We start from the raw sequence: 21100 nt of genomic DNA, 5'->3' as shown, positions 1-21100 counted from the left end.
TAATAACAAACTACTTTTATTTAGATAATTGTAGTCTAAAAGTAATAATAGATTATGATTAGAGAACTGTAATGTATAAATAATAATAGACTAGGATTCCAATCATAATCTAAATAATTATTTTAAACTACATTTTGATAGATTATATAGTTTTATAATGGTGGAGTAAATTGTAAAATAATCGTACCATGATGCTATGCAATAAAGTCTACCGAATATTTGATTAGTATTTTATCACTTAATTATTTTTCTAATGTAATGCGAATTATAACGGGCCGACACGTGACAAACGTTTGTGGCCGATATCATCTTAAAACATTGATTGTACAATGTTTATACAAAATTGCATTAAATAATAATGTTCAAATTCTAGAAGCAGTTTGTCCCTATCCCAATTTTCACCCTACTTCTTTTAACTTAAACTAGACCGAGCGATTCAATTTATCAGCTATCTTAATTAAGTTAGGTTCATAGTTCATAATAAGTTAAGTGGCTACCACATTCCAATTAATAACAAGGACTATAATTCTGAAACTAAAAATTGTTTAAAATCATTTTTTTTAGTACAAAAACTTAGAAACTACGGTTCCATTTTTTTATATTTTCCTTATATATAATTTAAGAGAATCAAGTTGGGCACAATTATTTCAACTATGCAGTAATTACGACTGACACCATGCCTAAGGTATACCTAAAAGATAAACTATATCACCTTCTTCTAAAAAGAAAAACATTGTACCAAGCTTTTTGCATTTTCCATCCCTAACTTCTCTTTATTTGTTTGTCGTATACACATCCTAAGCTTAAATTGCTATATATACATCTTCAATATTCTTCAACTTCTCATCTATATATCTCTTCCATATCCCTAACGTCCAACTCTAACCACAACAATGGCTTCTTTCTATTTTAATAAAAAGGTAAGTTCCAGTTTATGTTCACTTTTTTCAAAACTTTATCATTTCGTGATTCTCGTTCCTTTTGTCAACCTTTTTTTTTTATCCGAGTAGTTGAAATGATCCTCATTTCACCTAATGCATGCATGAATATTGTGAAACATGTAGCAGCACGTGTAACAACAACATGTGAAACATCAAATGGATCATCGAAGACCTCGAGTGCATGCATTTGATTTGCTCAGATATTGTTCTTTTGCGTTTGTAACACAATTATACAGATATTAATCATGCATGCACGATTTGTTCTATCTTTCCCTGCCTTTTCAATTTTCTTCTCTTTTCCTTATTCCTACGGATTCAAACAGTGACTTGTCATTAATAAATGCCAAACAACTCCAATTTTTTCAGTCCTTCCGTGATAAAAGATTAATTCCCTTAAACAACAATACCTACTCTACCATTAATGCTTTTCATAATTCATCTTTTTTAAATTAAAATTAAAAACTTGCCAAATAAAGGAAGTTAGCTAAACGCCTAATTTAATACCAACATATAGTAACTGAATATTTTTTCCGTTTGAAAATGTGAAATTCCTAAAAATTAATTTATCTTAAAGTTAAATTTATTCATAGAATTATTTTATAGACATATTATTCGCTTATGCACAAAAAATGTAATGAAAAGGGCTAATTTTTATGTAGGTTAATGGGTCAATTTAAAATAATAACTAAAAAATATATAGTTTTTGAAATATCATAACAAAAACTATATATGAATTGTATACGTAAGTAGTTAGCTACCATATTGAAGACAAATTTTATTGTCTAACCTGGTTTTTTAATTAAATAAGTTTTTAAATAACGACCTTGAAGTAATTTATTTAGTAAATAGTACAAGTTATAGATGAGAGTTAAAAGAAGAGAAAAGTATATGTGGTAGCTATGATTATGATTCCGGTCAAAGTAAGATCTAATATTATTTGATGATACTATTTAGGAGAAAATGAAGGGAAAGATGAGCAGAGACGACGACGTTTGCACGTCAGATGGAGCTATTGATAGCCGTGGTCATCCTGCAGTTCGAAAAAGAACTGGTACTTGGGTTACTGGAATTTTGATTTTAGGTACTTAACTAAACTCATACATATTCATTTATTCATTTCAACCTTTTTCTAGAATAATATAATGTTATCATCTTCTTTTATATATATATATATATATATATATATATATATATATATATATATATATATATATATATATGCATGCGTATGTATGTGTATTTATACATATTTCCGTATCATTTTCATTATCTTACTCCTAACATAATTATATCGTTGGCGAAAAATATATTAATTTAAATGTTGATGTGGATAATGGGTGATAGAAAAAAATTACCTCTATGGACGTTATTAGTATAGTGAACATTCATTTAAGTCTTTATTTTAATTTTGAGAATTTGATACGGATTTATGAAATTTTAAGAGTCATGTTACAATATAAAATATTAGGAGTTATATAAATACAATATAAAATATTTGAGTGTTAAAAATTTGTAAATTTGTAGAAATGGTAAAGTTAGGAGAGATATAAGATATATGATTGATATAAGAGATATGTTACAAAAGAAACTTATTATTTTATTTTATTCATATTTTTTTTCTCTATCTATTTATACAATATATATATATATATATATATATATATAACAAAATGTAACAAAATATAAAATATAAAGTTAAATAATTTTACATAATTTTTTTTTAAATAAAGTCACAAAATTATTGATCTGCAGATTTGGACAAGATGCAAACTTAAATAAATGTAAGCTTGAAAGTTTATTGTATAATCAAACTTTTATGACATAAAAAAAATGCACACAATGAATTTGTATACTTTAGTAAATTCCTATCCATTTAAATTAATATATATATATATATATATATAATAAATATAAAATATAAAGTCAAATAATTTTACATAATTTTTTTAAATAAAATCACAAAATTATTAATCTACATATTTGGACAAAAAGCAAACTTAAAAATGTAACCTTAAGTGATAGTTTATTGTATGATCAGACTTTTATGACAAAAAAATGAACATAATGAATTTGTAAAGTTTATTGCATTTCTATCTATTTAAATTAATATATATATATATATATATTTTATTAGTTTTTAAATTTCATCTATATATTTTATTTTAATTTAGATTAAAAACATTAAAATTAATTTTATAATGACTAAATGAATTTTATCGTATTAACAAAAAGAAAAATAAATTATTTTATCTTCAATATTATTTACTGATTTAAATTTTTAAGGTTGAACTTCTAACCACGATAGTTCAAATCTTTTTTTTTATCAATAATCTTATTATTTTTTCAAAATTTAAAATTATTTTTATTTGTCAAAATAATAAATATATAAAAACATTAATTAAATAATATAAAATAATTAAATAAGACAAGTTTGAAAAATTTCGATCAAATCATAAAATGTAAAAGACATCTTATTCAAAAAATATAGTTATAAAATAATCAAATAAATAAATAGTAAGATTAATAAATACCAAAGTAATTATATGATTAATAAATAAAATAAGGATAGAAATTCGCATAGATTAACAAATAACTAAAATAACAACAACCTAAATTATAAGATTAATAAATAACAATTAAATTAAAAACAATATTAAATAAAAATAATTATTAAAAATAAATAAAATAATAGATTTCTTTTTTTCCTAAACTTATTAATTATAGTTGATGTAATATAATTTTACTAATTATGTTTCTCTTAATTTTCTAGAATCTATTTACTTCTATAATTTTTTTTCTCTCATTGTAGTTTACTACTCTCACTTCCTCTTTCCTTTAGCCCCACTATTTTAGAGTCTAAATTCTTTCTTGATTTTTTTTTATTATCTTTAGTTGAACATTAAAAATATACTGATGCTGGTACTTTACAAATTTGTTTAATATATTTTAAAACTAATAAATTAATGTTAATGGGTGTATTTTGAAAGTGCAGCAAATATTCAAATTATTTATAAGTATATAATAGTATTTAAAAAATATTATATTATAAATTTAAAGATATCACCTATACACTTATACAGCCATGCAAAATAATTATAAAACTAGGTGTTATTCTAACTTTTTAGATTTTATTTGAACAACTTCATAGGAAAGATTGGCTTCATAGTCATTCACTTAACAAAGAAAAAGAAAAGAAAAAAATACTTGTAAGAAATAATCTAATGAAAAGACACTTACAGAAAAGATTATTGCATAAAATGGTGTAAGAACTCGGGAGAATTCCATGCTTTTGCCAAGTTATTAACACATGATAACTGGATAATTTTCATAATAATATTGATAATGCAACTAAAGCAGATATATATTTAAAAAAAATGTGATTAAATAATATTTATTGATTGTGTAATGTGTTTTACTGTTACAGTGAATCAAGGTCTTGCAACGCTGGCATTCTTTGGAGTGGGAGTGAATCTGGTGTTGTTTTTGACGAGAGTGATGGGTCAAGACAATGCTGATGCAGCCAACAACGTGAGCAAGTGGACTGGCACAGTTTACATTTTCTCTCTTCTTGGAGCCTTCCTCAGTGACTCTTACTGGGGAAGGTACATTACCTGCGCCATCTTCCAACTCATATTTGTCATCGTAAGTTGTCTTTAGTACATTCCCAATCAAGCAAAACCAAACACACACACATAAACCAAAATATTTTCTAACTATCTAACCTCAGCAAAAATGAATTCTTCCTCAAAACCATGAATTTGTCCATTAATGCTGTCCTAACCTAGTTATTAGGGTTAACCAGTTTGTTTGGTTTTTATTTTGGGACTCATCATAGCTTAAGCAAAAGTCAAAAAAGATAATCTCTTACACCAAATCGTGGTTTGGGACGTCTCATACAACCCAAAACCAAACTTTCTGTAGTACTAACTTTCATCTTAATTTCCATACACTACTCTCACCCATTCGTATCCGCTGACCGAATCCTAATGACTTTTTAAGTAAACAACAATACATAACAATTTAACATCAATTTGATTAAGCAAGTTTATTTTGGTCTATACGAAAGAACTGCTTGTCTAAATTAGTAAAATCCGGTTCGGGTTTTGGAAACTAAACATCTTTTATGTTGTTCATTTAGCTAGCTTCTCACACTTTTAACTTTTGAAGGAGTAGATATGGATAGTTATCTGTCACTACTTAATCTAAATTTTTTTATCAAAATTATTTACTTAGACTACCTAATCAAAATTAATGATTTTGATATGACAGGGTTTGGTTTTATTATCATTGTCATCTCACATCTTCCTACTGAAGCCGAGTGGTTGTGGTGACAAAGAATTACTGTGTGGATCACACTCATCATATCAAACGGCTTTCTTCTATGTTTCCATATACCTAGTTGCCTTGGGAAACGGAGGATATCAGCCTAACATAGCCACATTTGGGGCTGACCAATTCGATGAAGGAGATCCTAAGGAACAGCTTTCAAAAGTAGCATTCTTTAGCTACTTCTATTTGGCCTTGAACCTTGGCTCCCTCTTCTCAAACACCGTATTAGATTATTTTGAGGATAAGGGACAGTGGACTTTGGGATTCTGGGCATCAGCTGCTTCTGCTGCTATTGCATTGATTTTGTTCCTTTGTGGCACACGAAGGTACAGATACTTTAAACCTGTTGGAAACCCTCTACCTAGGGTTGCCCAGGTTTTTGTTGCTGCAGCAAAAAAATGGAAGGTCAAGGTATCAGCTCAAGATAAACTTTATGAGGTTGAAGAATCCTCACCCAATGGAAGGAGAAAATTGCTCCACACACAAGGATTTAGGTCTGTACATCATCATTACAAAACCTATAGATATATTTGTTTTTGAAGAATGTAGTGATGAATTTTTATACTGATTTTTGTCAGGTTCTTAGATAAAGCAGCATTTGTGACATCAAAAGATTTGGAGCAGATAGAAGAGAACAAACGCAGTCCATGGCGTCTATCCACTGTGACACAAGTAGAAGAAGTGAAATGCGTACTGAGACTACTCCCGATTTGGCTATGCACCATAATGTACTCGGTTGTTTTTGCTCAAATGGCATCACTATTTGTGGTGCAAGGAGATGCTATGGACACTGGAATTCCAGGTTTCAACATTCCTCCGGCGAGCATGTCCAGCTTCGACATATTAGGAGTGGCCTTTTTCATCTTCATTTACAGGCACGCTCTTGACCCTTTTGTGGCGAAGACAATGAAATCGAAACTCACAGAGCTTCAGAGGATGGGGATTGGTCTGGTCCTTGCAATCATGGCCATGGTTTCAGCAGGGTTGGTGGAGAAATTCAGGCTGAAGTATGCAATAAAAGATTGTGTTAAATGCGATGGGTCAAGTTCACTGTCGGTGTTTTGGCAAGTGCCACAGTATGTACTCACAGGAGCATCAGAGGTTTTCATGTACGTGCCTCAGTTGGAGTTCTTCAACGGACAGGCACCAGAAGGATTGAAAAGCTTTGGCAGTGCACTGTGCATGACATCAATATCACTAGGAAACTACGTAAGTAGTTTGCTTGTTGCCATTGTCATGAAAATCTCCACCAAAAATGACATACCTGGATGGATACCTGGGAACCTAAACCTAGGACATTTGGACAGGTTCTTCTTTCTCTTAGCAGCACTAACAGCTGTTGATCTTGTTGTTTACATTGCATTGGCCAAGTGGTATAAATATGTCAAATTTGAAGGAAACCAGGAATTACAAGACATCAAGAAGGAAAATCGTGAGGTTATAGTGTAGACATGTATTTTATTAGATGATAATTTAAGTATGGTCTTGTTGCAATAATGGAGAAATCTATGTACATTTCTCTTATTGAAGCTTGCGATGATTCTATTCGATGGTGTATTTCATGTACAATTATATATATTCTACACCTATTTTATATTAAAACATATATTAAAACTTATCAAGATTGAAAGATCTGGTTGAAAGTTCTTACTACGATGAGTTGAGTCAGATATCAACAAAATGATAAAGGGAAAAGATAGCAGCTTCTTCTGCTTATTTTATTTCTAGGTTTTAACAGTTTTTAACATTGCAATTAATGGTGGGAAACCCTTCTCCTTTGACTGGCAATAAAGGTTATGTGAGTGGCACCAAAAAGTAAAAAAAAAGTTATGTGATGTAGGCGAAATAAATATTGTGGTAAGTGGCTTTCACGATTCACGATCACATTGAAGCCAATTTGGACTTCAAAGAAACCAACCTAACAAATTTGGAGGTAGTGAAAAGGACTTTGACCAATTGAACTCTCTTTTTTAAAGTTAAGGATCATGACACTGACTTCGTGTCCCCTGTCTCCTTAAAGCCAAGTTGAAACTTTGACGTAAAAACAAAGAAACAAAAAATAGTGACACAGAGATAAAGAAAGTTGGAGGAGAATGATGAGTTGACAAAATTGAAACCTAGCAATTTATTTTTCTTTAAAATATTATTTATCTCTGTTTAAAAACATTATTTATTTATCTTCCAGTTCTTTTAACCGTATTTAATTTTATATAAGTTGAAAAATATTTTGTATTAATAATGTAACTATAAAAAATATTTTGATGAAATTAAAAAGTAAAATGACTATCCTTTTCATGGTTTAGTTACTGTATAATCACGAAATTTATATATAAAGTTTACCTGGGCATGCTGATTTCAAAGATGTCATTTTCATGGAGGGCTTTTGTAACAAGAGATGCACGTAAAACATGATTTGTTGCCAACTGTGTTCCATGTAATTAGATTATCGATGATTGTGTCATGTGATGTTATTAATTACAAGTGTCCAACTCTATCACGCATCTTCCAAAAATTAGATTATCGATGATTGTGTCACTCCTTATATTACAAAAATTTATCCCAACTTTACCTGTGAAATAGAAATAATTTTTTTTTTTTTACTTCATACTTGTACATCCCAAGTATTGGGAGTTTAATCCTTCTATATATGCCAAGTTGTTATGGCTAGCTTATGATTAGGAATCATAAGTGTAGGTTTTAGGTTATGGTAATTAATTAGTATCACCAAGTGAACACTACTTTGAATTGTTTTTCTATTTTTTCGTTTTAAATAAATTTATTTTTATTTACTTAACTAATTCTATATTATTACTTTTATATGGTTAGTATGCTTAGAAATTATACGATGAGTTTTAGGTCATGGTAATCAGTATCACCAAGAGGACATTGTTTTTTTTCTTTAGTTTTAATTTATATTACACAAAATTCTTTAATTATTGACGGATGTAAATCTTTTGTTAAAATAAAATTTACCAACAGAAATAATCTATCAATAAGATTCATAGATAGGTAAATTAAAATTTGAATTATTAATGGAAAATATTTGTTGGTAAATTTTTTCAATAAAATCTGTCAATAATCTAGATTTATTATTATCAGCAAAGAATTGTTTTCATCAGTAAATTTTATCAAAAAAATTACACTACATTTCCCTCTTTGATTGGTGATAAAATTCGTCGATAAATCTATCGGTAATTGATTTTTTATAGTCCATTAGTAAATATTTATCGGTAAAATAAATTTTGATTAATGAATAACAAAACGTATGTAAATTCGTCGGTAAATTACACACTAAATTTTTCACCCAATATGATGAGATATGTTTATAAATTAATTATGCATGTGTTAGAAAAAATACAAGAAATAATTAAAAAAATTGAAATAAAATGAAAAAAATATATAAAAGGATCATGAAGAAGAGAGAGGAAGAAGATGAAATAAATTACAATATTTATTGGCAATTTTTTTGTCATCGGTCGGTAAATTCTTGATAATTTTTATTTATCAATGAATTTTAAATATTTTTAATGAATTTTAAGTATTCTTGACGAATTTTATAATATATTTTTATTTATTTAATCAAATCTATATTATTTTTTTAAAAGCTAATTACTAATTTTAAAAAATCTTTGTATTATGACTATTGACTTTACATATACAACTTTATTTTAATGTGTATGAAATTTTAAAATCATTTTAATCTTGTTCTTTCATGTTTCAACAGACTTAATTTTCAAATGTGAAATAGTTTTTAATTTAATGTTTTGTCAACCTTTTTGTTTTTCATTTTTTTTATTCCACAAACTTTTGAAAAACTATTACCTTAATAATGTGTAATGATAAATACATGAGGTAAAATGTACGATGAAATTTCAGTGTCATTATTAAATGATAAAGAGAATAGTTGCAAAATAAAGATGATAAGTGTTCTCTTTGAGAAAAGGAAGAAAAAAAATGTAATAAATTTTATGTTGTATATACAAATGAGTATTTTTATTATAACAAAAACAACAATCTATAACACTTTTTATCAAGTTAGAAAACATGTAACAAACTTGTTAAAAATATGAATTTGGGATTTAGTATACGTATCAATGAGTTGGTTGCTAAAGTAGACAAAGCTAGTAGATATTTTTTGAACATGACTTTCTTTCTATTAAAGTGGCGATCAATTTTCGATACTTTTTTGTCCTTTCAAATCATATCATTGACTTTTCTCTTAAACTGAAACATGTATATCATATGAAAAAAATCTCAAAGAACACAATGATTGCCAAAAAGAAAAAAAACCATTAGCAAGCACAACAACTACTATGATAGTGAATTTTTGTATTCCTAAAAGGTTGATCAGTTTCACCTTGGTAAAGATAGTACTTGAAACAAAGGTGAAAAATATTTTCAAATAATTCCCAGAACAATTTTACATTTAGAAAACTAGGTATAAAAAATTTTTGGATATATATGTATTAACACACTCTCGATGAAAATATGGATATTCAACTCTGTAAATTTGACACCCCTTTCTCCTTTATCTATATATTAATACATACTTTGATGAAAGAAAAAAATTAGAAAGAATAAAAACATCAGAAATTGAATCATGTACGTAATGGCTTACTTGATGAAGATTAGTAATAATTTTATTACAAAGTTTTCGGCTTTAATGAAATACACCGGTGCATGTACATTGAAAAGATATAAAACATAAGAAAAACATGATAATCGATCTCTCAAACATATAATCATTACAAAAAGAAAATCATTTGATTACTTAATTTACACCTACTACAAATCTTCTATATAGTCACATTTCATTGTTTTTCTCCCAATCCAAATAATTATTTTCTATAATATAAGAGATGTACGTAAGGGAGTTTCAAAACTGAGTTGCCAAAATATAGTTTTATTAAATGTAAAATGAAAATTATTATATCTTTATATTAATTCATCTAATTATCATATTATATTTAAGGGTTGTGTCTAATACTGATAGAAGGGTTACGTAGTAACATAATCAGTTGGTTATTGCGTATTTCATTCACTTAAAAGTATATAGGTCAGGTTGATCCAAATAAGATAAAAATGTAGAAATTTCATGACTTTTAAGAAAAATCTTTGTCCATTCCTTGTCGGAAATAGTTTAACTGTGAGTCAAAGTTCTACATTAAATATAATGGATAAAGTTAAATATTGTATAAGAATAAAGTCAAAGTTCCACATTGAATATAATAAATAAAGTTAAACACTGTATAAAAATAAAGTCTCATAAAATCATTGTCTTATAATTTTGGAGGTAAAAGTAGTGTTAAATATCTTATATGTGAAAGACCAGTATAGAACAACAATTTCTCAATAACTATAACATATGAAACATAATCCAACAGTACTATCAGAGTCAATGATTTAGAATAATTGTTTGCATAATCATAAAAAAAAATCACTTGTATGAGAAAAATCAAAATCAATTAAATTAAAGAAAAATGTACTACACAACCGAATGATCATATTATATGATAGTTAAGATTTTCTAAAAAATCTAGTTGCAAAACGAAAGTATATAATTTTTGCCATCACTATAAAATAACATGTCATGTCATGTCATATCCACACGCGAGCTTGTGTTGTGACTGCCACCAAACTTGACTCACATATATACCTGTTTCTTTTATTTTTCATACCTTTTATCCAAGTTCATGTGTAATACCTACGTATATTTATCTAGAGGGGAAAATTAAATTTAATAAATAATATGATATTATAAGAATAAATAATTACTAATTATATTTACCCAACATATTAATATTTAGAGTAAATTGCAATGACACCATTCTATTTCGGTGAAATTGTACTTCTATTTTTTCAACTTTGTTAACTCCATAAATCTATCATCTCGTCTCACTTGCATCCATGGCCTCTTAAAGGGGTTTTTTCATCAACATAAAATAATGAATCAGTATACACGCATGTTTAATGTTATTATCATTATGACTAGATTAAACATATTTACTTATTTATATTGGAAAAACTTTAAAAGTAATATACTCATTAAAATGAGTTTTATATAGTATTTATTATATTTGAATGATTGCATTGGTTGGAGGCATTTTTTTGGCGATGACAGAGAAAGCGTGAAAAAGACACGAGACGAGAGAGAGTGGAGGGTGTGTCCAAAATGGTAGAATAGGAGTTGAATGATAAAGACATTAGAAGAAAGAAAATTGGGCACCACATCCAAATGCGAGTGCAAGAAAGGGGATGTGTATCCAACAATGCTCTAGTGCCCACGGACAACTGTAGTTTATATCTCACCAATTTTCCATCAATAAAATTCTTTTTTTTAATTATAATATAAATTTTATATGAATATTATGGTCCATGTTCTACGTGCAACACTCTCGTATTATGACAACACGTATCTTTGATGTCAAACCCAAGGACATAAAATAATTGGCATAAAATCTTATGAAAAAAAAAACTAAATTATTCCGCATTGGACAAAGAATATGTGTGGCGGTACAGTTATAAAATTATTTGTATTGAAAATGTATATAATTTCAATATAGAAAAAATAAAAGAAAAATTAGAAATTTTTTTAATACCATTTCTGAAATCAGACAAGTGATTCAAACTGGATCACACTGGCAAAATTGGTCCTAGTGATGGAAGAAAGCGAAACCTACAAAATCTTCTTTAAAGGAGGGCCTGCCTAAGGCTACCAAACAAATCATATTCATCGTACTCCAGCTTGGTTTGGGCTTACCACATTTTTTTTATTTTATTTGCTTAAATGTTATCATTTTTACATCTTTAAACTATATTCTTTTGCTTTTTTAGATATGTATATATATATACATATATATTTACTCTTACCAGATTATTAATTTGTATATGCAATATATTTTAATTTAAAAACAGACAGCATTCTTCTTCAACTTCAAAATATGATTCTTTTATACGGGATTACAGGCATAGTGCCTACTAATTTCAAATTAGGTTTAATGATTTGGATATTACATGACATTATAAGTTCTGATTTCATTACTATACTAAAAATATAGACAGTCATGTTTGAGTGTAGTAAGACAAGTTAAACAAACTCTGCTAAATTGGAATAATTTCGAATCATTTAATCTATTAGAGAGAATAGGGTTTTATCTGCTACTTTTTGCATCGACATTAAGTCTAAAATTAAATAAATCCTATACGTTATATTTAATGAAGCATCATTTTACAAAAGGAACATTACTGTTAAAATATTAATATGAATTTTAATTTCAGTTTTTCATAAACTAATAAAATAATTACATATGTTTACAGCGAATAAAGACATTCGCTTTACGTGGCGATGTGTTTGTTAATTGTTAAAACCTAAAATAACTCGAGCCGCCGTGGTTGAAAAGTTTGCTAAAGTTTATATGAGTGTCCACAAAATGATAAGCAGCCTAAGTTATCGCTGATATTTAATGATTCATTTCAACATTTTATGGTATATAAAGGAACGCGTTTCGCTTTTGATAACCAAATTACACAATAAAGTAATACAAGACGTACGCCAATTGAATAGGGCGCGTAAGTTTCACATCCCATGCATTTGCTAAAACCCAATTTTAACACAAAATTAATTAACCAAACATTTTATCAAGTTTTAATCCAGTTGTTTTCATGATGACACTGCAAATTAAAAAATAAAAAATAAAGAAAACTAAAAGTGAAAAGGAAAATATGGAGACAATTAAAAGGAAAACAATTTGACAAAAAAAACATTTAATTTCTGAACATGAGACTTTAATTTGTAAAACAAAAGCAATTAGATATACGCGTTTTAACAATATCTTAAGCAAGTTTAAGATATAACTGCAATCCAGCTCATAGTGTTTTTAGTGGAATAGGTTGGTGATAGTCATGCAATGGTGTGCTCCGAAAATCGACATTCATCACTAGCTGCACCCCAACAATTGCTTACCTTCCACACAACTTGTGCACATCAACAATTCCAACACTGCTTTTATCTCTTTTGTCCATTACTGCCAATTAAATTGTTTTTTTTAATTATAAAACACATTAATTCATAACCTCCTTATTAATTCCTACGTAACTTCAACCATATTTCCTTCCTATAATTAGGGCCATTTTTTGGAGATAGAACTTAGGAAGTTGTTTTATACACACATAAATAACCAAACCACTTTTGTCAAATGATATTAATTTTAGACGAAGAATCCTAAACTCAAAATCAATGTGACACTCAATCATATTTTTTTGGCTAATTAATTATATACATATATATTACTTTTAATAAATTTAGCTTTAAGCTAGTATGACCAATTGGACACAATTTTGGAAAATACAGGCTGAGGGCTGCTGCCACCCTTAAAAATCCAATCTTCCAAATTTTCTATCAGCTCTGATTCTACAGTCAGTGCATTGTATACATCTACTTTTTCACTGGCTTTTGCATCGAGAATTTATTGGATGAAAATCGAACGTTGATTAAAGATAAGACAAATTTAAAATATATAAATGAATGTAAATACATTTTACAAACTGATTTTTGTGAGATTGAGTTCAATTTAAAGTTCACTTCCTAATTTAATATCAGAATTATGGGTTAGAATTTATCTTATCGAGATTTGTTGTTTGCTGGATCTATTGTGCCACTTGTTATTGTGAGATTTGATGAAACTATCATGTTGTTCGTTACTTGGTCACTATCAAATCACTAGGTATTAAGATGTTATCAAATTCCTTATTAATGTCTAGTTTCACGTTTAAAATGTATATGTCTCGACGTAAAAAAAATGTATTAGAAATTTTTATATCGATTAAAAATATAATTTAAAGTACATTTCTTAACTATGTATATTTTACCATAGTGCACCAATTCTTCAAATGTAAATGCAGTAATAAGTTAATACAACGAAAACACAATAAGAAAGATTGATTTTTGTTTAAAAAAAAATCACAAGTCCTTTTCAAAATACGTTCTTGAAAAAATAGATGCTTCGTAAATCTATTCAATAGTACAAAAAGAAACTAATTCGTATGTATCATCTTGTGAACGTTGAACAAAGTCGCTGAAAAAGTAAAGCATTTTCTAACGAGTTCAAATATATTAATTAATATATCAAAGCGATAATGGAAAAGGGAGAAACACATTTTCATCCCGTTTCTCGCGTAAGAATCTTGGACAACAAATTTCAATTTTCAACAACTCCTGATATTTTCTTTTAACAACACATTTACTAAAACCAAGTTCCAAACTATTTCAAGTATCATTTCTACTTTCGCCAATAAGTATTATTTTTCTAACTTCTTTGCATTTAAATATTTTTCTTTATTCTTAATCAAGCTACCAAAGTCTAAAGATAATCTACAAACCATACAAGTAACTAGACTAACGCTTGTTATTATAAGTTTAGAAAATTGCTATTTAATATTTGAAAACCAATTACCGCATTAATGTAACTTTATTGAACTCTTAAATTCTGTGTAACTTGAGACAATTAATGGGAGAGTATATTCTTGTTCACAATGAATGTTGAAGTTTATTAAATTTTCCCCATTCTAATAAAGATATTCACAAAATTACGTTTCTATCATTTTTTTTTTATTATTTTGTTGGTGGAAATCAAGTATAAATTTCTTAATTTATCCACAAACACTCCTCTCTTTTTTTATTGTATCGTCTATTTCTGTTTTTATGTTCTCACTTTTGAAGATTAAACTCCATTTTGTAATATTTGTTCGGGATAATCCAAGTTACTTATAATCTTTTCCAATGCCTTGAAACTCTGATATTCTTCTTATCTGAAAATTTATACAATAGAGACGAAGTTTAAAGTTAAGTGACAGACGAAACTTTATGGTGTGTTGATTTTGCAGAAAAGAAGGAAACAAAAAAATTTAAAGATGATAATATTTTATAGATAGTATATATGAAAAGATAAATACGAGTATAAAGGTGAATACTATATAAGAAGATTTGAATGGTTGGGCACGTATGTTTAAAAAATGTAATTATGAGTGACAGCTAGCCTAATTAGAGTATACCTAAAACGTGATACTCTAACGAGTTCATGCTGATTGTGATATGTTATCAGTAAGTGATATGTATCCAACTGTATCACGCTTCTTCAAAATTTTCCTGTGAAACGGCAACACACCGTCTTTAATTTTTCTGTCACTTTCTATTTCACCTTTAAATCTCCACCCAACTTCTATATATACATGCTCAAACCTTCATGCTCATACCTACATGCACATCTCTTCCTCTTCCAACATTCTCATTAATCAATCCTATACTCATGGATTGTTTCCATTTTCTTAAGAAGGTTGGTTCCTCTTCTTTTTCTTCTTATTTCATCGCTTCCTCTTCTTCTTCTTCACTTCATTTGATGATGCATACACATGAATCAAAGCTCTGAAACTTCCTCTAAAACGACAATGTTTCAGATGGGATTGTTTCAGTGTTTTTGCTTTTGTTCTTTCATCACAATCTGAATATTTTATTCTGCGTATTACAAAGATACAAAATATATATAAAGAACAGTGTCTAAATTTTATCCCTTCATGAATCTCGATCGATATGATTATTCACTGTGAGTGTGTGTGAGTTGGTTATATAGAAACTTCAATATCCTCATAACATGCAAATTCAGCCATATGTGAATTTTTGCTTTAAATTTATGAGCAGTTCAATTATGATACTTAGCTACACGAACAGTGCATTGAGATAAAAATATGGAATATATATCATATTAATACTATATAGTTATATGTATTAATTCACGCAAGATTTTTCTCCTTTTATTTTTCTCTATTACATCATTCATTAGAACACTATTTTTTTATAATATATAATTTATCTATAAAACTAACAAATATTTATCAGTGGACTCTGATCTTTGCCGACTCTTATTTACATAAATTACAGTATATGTATAATATATATATAGAGAGAGAAAAGAGATAGATAGATAGATATAAATATATAATCTGTCCTAAAATTTAGAACCCCACACGTGTGAAGATTCATATGAAGTATTTATTTAGTTTATTTTCCCCTGAACAATTGATTGATCTTTTAACCTTACTTCCTCACACGTGGAACTGATTTTATGTATTTTTGCGAACAATATCGCAATCACGGATTGCTTATGACTTCATCACTTATGTTTTACGGAAAGCCTTATTATTTACTCCCCTATACTTTAATGAACATATCTCAGTATGCACAAAAGATGCAGCCAAAATGTCTTGTGCAAAATATGAGAAAAACATGTTCCAACAATATTGCACTTCCTATATTGTTATTCATATACATAAGAAAGTTATTGTTTTTATACTAATTATTTTAATGATCATACTTAAAATAATTTTTATGATTGATAGTATAAAAATTGTAGACCGATACAGAAAGTAAACTCATGCAAAGTTGGTTATAAGAATTTGATATGAAACATTGATAACTATGTTGCAATATTTTATTTCCTTTTATGACTGAATATTTCAGAACACAGTGGAAGAAAAGGTTAAAAAGGAGGACTACACTTCAGATGGAGCCATCGATCGCCATGGTCACCCAGCAGTTCGAGAGAAAACTGGCGACTGGGTTGCTGCAATTTTGATTTTAGGTATATATCACTCAACTTCAACAAAATAAACAAAATAGTATATATATAAATAAGGAGCAAATATATATATATTTAAAAAAAAAAATTGTGATTAAATAATATTTATTGATTGTGTGATGTGTTTACTGTGACAGTGAATCAAGGTCTTGCAACGTTGGCATTCTTTGGAGTGGGAGTGAATCTGGTGTTGTTTTTGACGAGAGTGATGGGTCAAGACAATGCTGATGCAGCCAACAACGTGAGCAAGTGGACTGGCACAGTTTACATTTTCTCTCTTCTTGGAGCCTTCCTCAGTGATTCTTACTGGGGAAGGTACATCACCTGTGCCATCTTCCAGGTCATATTTGTCATTGTAAGTACTTATCCATCACCATCTAATTGATCATCACAGAAATTGAGTTATTGGGACCCTCAAAAAACAAACTTTCAATATCAATTAGTTGTTGATCCAGATGGACTAAATTTGGAAAACAAATAATAATAATGAATTTAAAAGCATTTGAAGACTAATACTGTGTTTATAGTTGGAGTATGAGTTATTGTTTATGAGAGTTGACATGTTGTACGTAACAGGGGTTGGTGTCACTATCGGTGTCATCTTACATATTCCTACTGAGGCCAAGTGGTTGTGGAGATAAAGAGTTACCGTGTGGATCTCACTCATCATACCAAACGGTTTTATTCTATGTTTCCATATACCTAATAGCGCTTGGAAATGGTGGATACCAGCCTAACATTGCTACATTTGGGGCTGATCAATTCGATGAAGGTGATCCCAGGGAGCAACATTCAAAAATAGTGTTTTTTAGCTATTTTTATTTGGCTCTGAACGTTGGCTCACTCTTCTCCAACACCATATTGAATTACTTTGAGGATGATGGATTATGGACTTTGGGATTCTGGGCATCAGCTGGCTCTGCTGCTTTGGCTTTGGCTCTGTTTCTCTGTGGCACACCAAGGTACAGATACTTCAAACCCAGTGGAAACCCTCTCCCTAGGTTTTGCCAAGTTTTTGTGGCTGCTGCAAGAAAATGGAATGTCAAGGTCTTGCAAGATGATAAACTCTACCAGGCTGATCAACAAATCCCAAACAATGAAGGCAGAAAAATGCTTCACACCCAAGGATTTAGGTACATATTCCATCCTCTCTCTCACATATTTTCTATTATTATTGGTTAAAGTCTGTTCAAAAGTACAAAATCACAGTGCTGGTATAGTCCAATCTGTATGTGTGTCAGCAACTCAGGGATGGAATTTACATTGATTTTGCAGGTTCTTGGATAAAGCAGCATTTATGACATCAAAAAACTTGAAACAAATGGAGGAGAATAAATGCAGTCCGTGGAGTCTATCCACTGTGACACAAGTAGAAGAAGTGAAATGCATACTGAGACTGCTCCCAATTTGGTTATGCACCATACTGTACTCAGTTGTTTTTGCTCAAATGGCATCACTTTTTGTGGAGCAAGGTGATGCCATGGACACTAGAATCTCAAGCTTCCACATTCCTCCAGCAAGCATGTCCACCTTTGACATTCTAAGTGTAGCAGTTTTCATCTTCGTATATAGGCGAGTTCTGGACCCTCTGGTGGCAAGAACAATGAAATCAAAAGGACTCACAGAGCTTCAAAGAATGGGAATTGGCCTAGTCCTTGCAATCATGGCCATGGTTTCAGCAGGGTTGGTGGAGCACTTCAGGCTAAAGCATGCAATAGAAGATTGCAATGAGTGTGAAGGGTCTAGTTCACTGTCCATATTTTGGCAGGTACCACAGTATGTGCTGGTGGGTGCATCAGAGGTTTTCATGTATGTGGGTCAGCTAGAGTTTTTCAATGGACAAACACCTGATGGATTGAAGAGCTTTGGCAGTGCACTTTGTATGACTTCAATATCATTGGGAAACTATGTTAGTAGCTTGCTTGTTGCAATTGTGATGAAGATCTCAGCAAGAGATGAGATGCCAGGATGGATCCCAGGAAACTTGAACAAGGGACACTTGGACAGGTTTTACTTCCTCTTAGCAGCACTCACCACAGCTGATCTTGCAATCTATGTAGCAATGGCTAAGTGGTATAAGTATGTCAAATTTCAAGGGATCAATCAGAATGAAATCAACAGAGAAGACCCTGAATTGGGAGTGTAGACAATTTTTTTTGTGTTGTCAACTCTTTGCTGTGACACTGGAGAAATTCAGTTTTGTGTTTCGCCTAGTGGAGCAAAGAATGTGTTTCTGTATTATAAATAAAATTGTATTATTTATTAGCAAATATATTTAATTTGTTTTGTTGGATCTCTGTGCATTTTGAGCTCATACATTTTTCAGTCCCCAACTATATACTCCATCCATCTCAACTATAAAACAAAGTTATATACATGTCTTCGACCAAAATGGCAACTGCTTCAACAATCTTCAGACTTCAAAGAAATTTCTATAACCCAGCATCAGTTCCAGCTGCAGCAGTTCAACACTTTTCAATCATCCAGCAAAGTTTAATAAGCTCAAATATGAGTTCCAGTTGTTGATCAGTAAATACGGTAGGAGTATTCATGGTCCACCAATTGCTTTCCAGGGTAAAAGTCAGGCCTAATTATATTTTTGACCCTTTATTGATGTGCAATTTTTGTCCCTCTGAAACCTTTTCACTCAAACTTAGTTACTCAATTTTCTAACTTTTACGATCATATACTTCCATTACTTTTTCTTTACATAAAACTCTCATAATGATTTGATGTTTGAGATGAATTTAATAATCTATCACTTCTATAGATTTTAATAATTTGAGTGTGTACATCAAGTATTGAGCCCGCATACGATTAGTGGTGAATTTGAGTACGTATCATGCACATATTTAATTGTATATATAAATAGGAAAATAATTTTTTAACTATTAAATTTTGACAACTTTTTCTTACAAGATTAAGTGACATCTTTTGAATAATTTTTCATTTTTTATTTTCTCATTTTTAATATTTCAAAATTACTTAAAAAATAATATTTCATGTTATAAAATAAAATTGTCAAAATTTAATAATATAATAGGACACGTAAATATAAGTAAGTGCACTTTTTAGCATAAAAGAATGACATTTAAACATTACATCTTTACGCAATGTGCAAAAAAAGTGAACTCTGTTCACAAACTATAATCTTAACTACAACCGAAAGCAAATATCAGTTTTTAGGAACGGTTTCTCCAGGTTTAAGTATGAAAATTTGGGCTGATCCTAACCATGAAGTACAAACCCTATTGTAAAATCCTAGGAGAAAGAAAAAGGCAAACTATAAAAAAACGAAAGCCTACTAAACGGTGACGATCAGAGAGCGGAAACCAAAATAGGAGAACTCAAACGAAACAAAGAAGCAAGAAGGCAGCGACATTGAAACTGAAAGCGCGAGAAGAGGAAGGTAAACAAAATTCAAGAAACAACAACCATGAACATTAGACAATTACCCTTATAATTTGCAGCGTCAGGAGATCGTTTTTAATCATACATCGTACATTAGAATCCCAATATTTATTGATGAAACAGAACAGACAATATTTTAAAAGAAAGGAAGAGAAGGAACTAGGCAGACATGCAACCAATGCCATGTCTGGAAATGGGAAAGACGAGGAACAAGCCACTGCAAAGGAGTCCCACCAAGAGAGGAAAACTCTCCCTAACCTGCTCCAAGTCCTTCTCGTGCCCAGGGAACAGACAGTTGGTGACCCTGTGATCGGAAACAGCAATGGCCACGAAGATCATCACGGACATAACGGCGTGGACGAAGTCGGTGAAGCCCATCTTGAACTTGTCGTCGCTCGGCACAGGTACGGCGGGGAGAGAAGGCTTGAAGACGGAGAGGCCGCGCGTGGTGACGAAGCCATAGTATAGGGTTCCGTCAGGGCCGTGGAAACTGTCGGTGAAGTGGAAGAAGAAGCAGGAGAGGGCGCAGACAGAGAGGAGGAAGTTGATCATGAGCGTCTGCACATGGCTGCACTGTCCGTTCTTGTAGATGGAAGGCAGCACCATCTCGAAGGTTAGGAGAGTGCCCGTCGGAAGGAAGTTTCCGAGGAGAGAGGTTTTGGATAGAGTTTTCTGAACACCCTTTGCCATCATCGCACGACGCTTGTTCTGTTGCGGGTTCTTGTTTGTTCCTCCTTCCTCTGCTGGTGTAGTTGCATTGTACACTTTGACACCCATTTCTTGATCCAT

The 21100-nt window shown here is 30.2% G+C and overlaps 3 protein-coding genes across 3 annotated transcripts; 2 read left to right on the top strand and 1 right to left on the bottom strand.

The window, feature by feature from the left end:
* The first annotated feature begins 817 nt into the window (after positions 1-817).
* On the top strand, positions 818-6902 carry LOC114184262 (protein NRT1/ PTR FAMILY 7.3-like). The gene is made up of 5 exons (XM_028071552.1): positions 818-920; positions 1896-2022; positions 4366-4583; positions 5211-5764; positions 5849-6902. The coding sequence occupies exons 1-5, from the start codon at positions 894-896 to the stop codon at positions 6717-6719; spliced, it is 1797 nt and encodes a 598-aa protein (XP_027927353.1). The 5' UTR covers positions 818-893; the 3' UTR covers positions 6720-6902.
* Positions 6903-15494: 8592 nt separating this feature from the next.
* On the top strand, positions 15495-19193 carry LOC114183287 (protein NRT1/ PTR FAMILY 7.3-like). Its single transcript, XM_028070255.1, has 5 exons — positions 15495-15601; positions 16783-16903; positions 17038-17255; positions 17477-18033; positions 18176-19193. The coding sequence occupies exons 1-5, from the start codon at positions 15512-15514 to the stop codon at positions 19044-19046; spliced, it is 1857 nt and encodes a 618-aa protein (XP_027926056.1). The 5' UTR covers positions 15495-15511; the 3' UTR covers positions 19047-19193.
* A 1253-nt stretch (positions 19194-20446) lies between these two features.
* On the bottom strand, positions 20447-21100 carry LOC114186207 (protein DMP8-like). Its single transcript, XM_028074247.1, has one exon. It carries the CDS (start codon positions 21098-21100, stop codon positions 20471-20473), a length of 630 nt encoding a protein of 209 aa, XP_027930048.1. The 3' UTR covers positions 20447-20470.

Source organism: Vigna unguiculata, chromosome 5 (genome assembly GCF_004118075.2).
Source record: "Vigna unguiculata cultivar IT97K-499-35 chromosome 5, ASM411807v1, whole genome shotgun sequence".
Taxonomy (NCBI): domain Eukaryota; kingdom Viridiplantae; phylum Streptophyta; class Magnoliopsida; order Fabales; family Fabaceae; genus Vigna; species Vigna unguiculata.
The sequence above is the reverse complement of the archived record's forward strand: the minus strand, read 5'-3'. Positions and strand labels throughout refer to the sequence as shown.

Bases quoted from the DNA above. Each gene is read 5' to 3' on its own strand.
- LOC114183287 (XM_028070255.1), top strand. From the start codon at position 15,512: ATGCTCATACCTACATGCACATCTCTTCCTCTTCCAACATTCTCATTA. The intron at 15,602-16,782 runs GTTGGTTCCTCT...TGAATATTTCAG, and splicing joins GTTTCCATTTTCTTAAGAAG to AACACAGTGGAAGAAAAGGT. The intron at 17,256-17,476 runs GTAAGTACTTAT...TGTACGTAACAG, and splicing joins TCCAGGTCATATTTGTCATT to GGGTTGGTGTCACTATCGGT.
- LOC114184262 (XM_028071552.1), top strand. From the start codon at position 894: ATGGCTTCTTTCTATTTTAATAAAAAG. The intron at 921-1,895 runs GTAAGTTCCAGT...GATACTATTTAG, and splicing joins CTTTCTATTTTAATAAAAAG to GAGAAAATGAAGGGAAAGAT. The intron at 5,765-5,848 runs GTCTGTACATCA...GATTTTTGTCAG, and splicing joins CTCCACACACAAGGATTTAG to GTTCTTAGATAAAGCAGCAT.
- LOC114186207 (XM_028074247.1), bottom strand. From the start codon at position 21,100: ATGGATCAAGAAATGGGTGTCAAAGTGTACAATGCAACTACACCAGCA.